Source organism: Entelurus aequoreus, linkage group LG16, assembly GCF_033978785.1.
Source record: "Entelurus aequoreus isolate RoL-2023_Sb linkage group LG16, RoL_Eaeq_v1.1, whole genome shotgun sequence".
In the NCBI taxonomy this organism is placed as follows: Eukaryota; Metazoa; Chordata; class Actinopteri; order Syngnathiformes; family Syngnathidae; genus Entelurus; species Entelurus aequoreus.
Window position 1 is genome coordinate 34,887,582 of NC_084746.1, and position 3,498 is coordinate 34,891,079.

Genomic DNA, 3,498 nt, shown 5'->3' on the forward strand with positions numbered 1-3,498 from the left:
GTGTAATAGCACTAGATCATGTCCACCTGAGAAGTTGTTATTGGAGTTGTCAGAGTTCTGGGGAAAAAAATGCCTTTCTAGAGGGCGTTGTCTCTCAGGGGGATAAGGCGCCACAATATGACCGTAGCAACATATTCCTGTACTGTAAATGATTTCTGCAGAAACGTGTCACGTGTCCTAATGGTTTTATGGCAGTCAAGCGCAAGCCCCGCCCCTTTTTGGGTTGGCCCTTAGGTAAGCTATAAACTGTTGCACGCGCAGGTTTAAGTGACGAGACGTGCCAGGGCTCAACATCACCGGAACCAATTAAGTGCACTTTACGCACAGGACTTTTACGCACAGGACTTTTACGCACCGGACCGGACACACCAATCCAAGTAGCGCAAGACTTAAAAAAAAAAAAAAAAAGTCATGAAGCTTGGAGTTTTGTGTGGGAAAATGGATGAGATGTACAAAGCTCCGGAGGGAGGGACGTTGTCGCCTCTCCCCGCCGATGAGGAGCTGGGCTCGGATGGAGACTTCGCGGCGCACAGCCCTGCTGCGAGCGGGAAATCCAAGCCGTACACCAGGAGACCCAAACCGCCCTTCTCCTACATCGCCCTCATCGCCATGGCCATCCGGGACTCCCCGTCCGGCCGCCTCACTTTAGCCGAAATCAACGCGTATCTCATGAACAAGTTCCCCTTCTTCCGGGGCGGCTACACCGGCTGGAGGAACTCGGTGCGCCACAACCTGTCCCTCAACGACTGCTTCCACAAGGTGCTGCGCGACCCTTCCCGGCCGTGGGGGAAGGACAATTTCTGGATGCTCAACCCCCACAGCGAGTACACGTTCGCGGACGGCGTGTTCCGGCGCCGGCGGAAGCGCCTCAACATCTGCTTGAGTAAACAGCAGCAGCGGGAAGGCTCGGAGGACGCGCCGCCGCCGGGCAGCGACCTCGCAAGCTCGCCTAAGAAGTTCACCAGCTCCTTCACGATAGACAGCATCCTCAGCAAGCCCTTCTCCAAACACCATTTCCCACGCGTGGATCGCTACAGCGGCGTGATGATGATGATGCACTATTTAAATTCACCTGCTGCCTCTTTGCTGCACAACAAGCCGACGTATCACATGGACCCCGGGACTGCGCATGCGCCGATGTGTGGGCTCCTTTTACAAACTTTGTGAAGCTTTTTAATGGCGCTTCTTATTCTTCATGTTGCATCGTCGTAAATCATGTGCACGACTGCAAGAAGGAAACCGGCGAATGACATGATTATATTTGACTTTGGTGGAGGTTTTTTTTTTTTTTTGACATTTCGTTTGTGTACAGTCGTGTGATGTAGCAGAAATAGGCTCCAGCACCCCCTGCTACCCCAAAAGGGACAAGCGGTAGAAAATGGATGGATGGATGGATGGATGGATGGATCTGTCACAATAACTGTTACTAATATTGTAAAGCTGTTTGTTTGCACTTTCTTTACAATACATGTTTGTTTCAAAATAAAACACTCTCAAGTTGTTCTGTAAAGTGTTGTTGTCAAATATTTCACACTAAATGTTTCTGCTTAACCTACTTGTATATTTCATATTTATGCTGCTGCAGTAAAACAAACAAACAAACAAACAAACAAACAACAAACATGTTATTCAAAACACACATGTCCACTGCGGTGGACTCGTGAGGTTATAATTAAAAAAAAAAAAAAAAAATTCACTACAGCAACAGTATATAACATTATTTCCATTCCTTGGGTATTTTCATATTCAATCAATCAATTAATTCACTCATTGGTGCGTGCCATGGGTTGGACCCCACGCATGCGCAATAGTGTTTCCGGATAATTTTTGGCCCCGTTCTTAGAAAATGACGCTGGAACCCAATCTTTGTTAATCTAATTATGGTTTTAAATCATTTTCCTAACGTTTTTACATCCACATATGTCTGATTGCAGGAGTTCAATTTAGACTAACAGACATATTAGCAGTTATTTTTTGCTGAATTGTGGATTTTATGGATTATGAATTGTTGTTTGTTGATGGTGTGGTGGACTGGAACAGGAGGTAAACAAAAGTGTTGAAAAATGTCCAGAAATGGGGTAGGATTAAATAAACTCTTCTCCTACAGGATGTGGAATTGTAAACAACATTGTAACTAACTATATATACATGTTGGAAATAAACAAATACCAATTCATCATTTTTATGAGCTGTATAGGCCTTCCCTGATTTGGTCTGTAAACCATAATCATCAAAATTACCCCCCCCCCCAAAAAAAAAAATTACAACAAAAAGATTATTGAAATATTTCACTTTGTAAATCTATAGAAAGTGACAGTTTCACTTGTTGAATTAAACTATCTATCCATTAGTAAACTTTAAAATATTTGACATTTAATCTTCAAAACTTTGATCAAGGCAACTTCAAGTATCCTTTTTTTCTCGTTATATTCTGTTCCAGCTAAATTGACCCACTTTCTCCCATAATAATAAGTGTTGTACATTATAGTAGATATTAACATTATAAAAGTTAACATGTGTCAACAAAAATATGCCAAAATGTGTTCAAATCCCAATTAGCTCGTTGTTGGTCTTAAAATGTAAATGTGCCTGCTATCAAACACCTCCAATAGCATTATGCTCTTTGAATAGACTTTCTTTCGTGTCAAAATTTGATGTCCATTGACATTTTTGGAGGATTTAGAGAGCTTTTGTTTAAGAGGGGATATAGGCAGGGCTTTGAGGGATTTGAATATTTTTTTTTCTGTAATTCAAATTGGTTATAAAATACAAAAAGTTAAGGTAAAATCTGATTTGCTGTCTAATTTGCTGTTTGAAAAAAAATCCTTGTGGATCATTAAAGTTTGTCTAAGTCTAAAGTTGAATAAAAAGGTTGTTTGAATCTAATTAGGAATGTGGAACACAACCTGATAGAAGAAAGGTAAAATATATTAAATCTATTGGTGATCGCATCGGACAGTATTATGTTTATAAGTTTCACTTCTGCATAGCACATAATTGTGGTGTGTTCAAGGCACCTTGATTATAGTTCGAAAAAGAGGCGTCAATAGTTTTTATAGACAGGGAAGCCTTAACTAACAATAATGATAATTAACCCATCTTTAATTAAATAAAAAAACATTATTAAATATTATTCTATACCAAATATTGGAGCTATTACAACAATATGTACACACTAAAAATGTTGGGTTAAAAAATAACCCAATTTTAACCCAACTGCTGGTTGAGAAAAGGACGAATCCCTTATTTGAGTTATTTTAACTCAACATTTTGGGTCCATTTTTTCAACCCAACTTTTGCGTTGAATTATTTAACCAAAAAGTTGAGTTATGATAACTTAATGTTGGGTTATTCCCAACCAAACTATTGGGTTGAATTATTTAACCCACACGTCAGTTATGCTAACTCAATGTTGGGTGATTCATAACCCAGCTATTGGGTTGAATTTATTTAACACAAAAGCTGAGTTATGCTCACTACAATGTTGGGTTATTCCTA

General features: G+C 40.2%; 1 protein-coding gene across 1 annotated transcript; it reads left to right on the top strand.

Moving 5' to 3' along the window:
• The first annotated feature begins 262 nt into the window (after positions 1–262).
• On the top strand, positions 263–1,518 carry LOC133631342 (forkhead box protein Q1-like). Its single transcript, XM_062023528.1, has one exon. It carries the CDS (start codon positions 412–414, stop codon positions 1,165–1,167), a length of 756 nt encoding a protein of 251 aa, XP_061879512.1. The 5' UTR covers positions 263–411; the 3' UTR covers positions 1,168–1,518.
• Positions 1,519–3,498: the final 1,980 nt, after the last annotated feature.

What these genes read in the sequence shown, in the direction of transcription:
- LOC133631342 (XM_062023528.1), top strand. Translation starts at nt 412, where the DNA reads ATGAAGCTTGGAGTTTTGTGTGGGAAAATGGATGAGATGTACAAAGCT.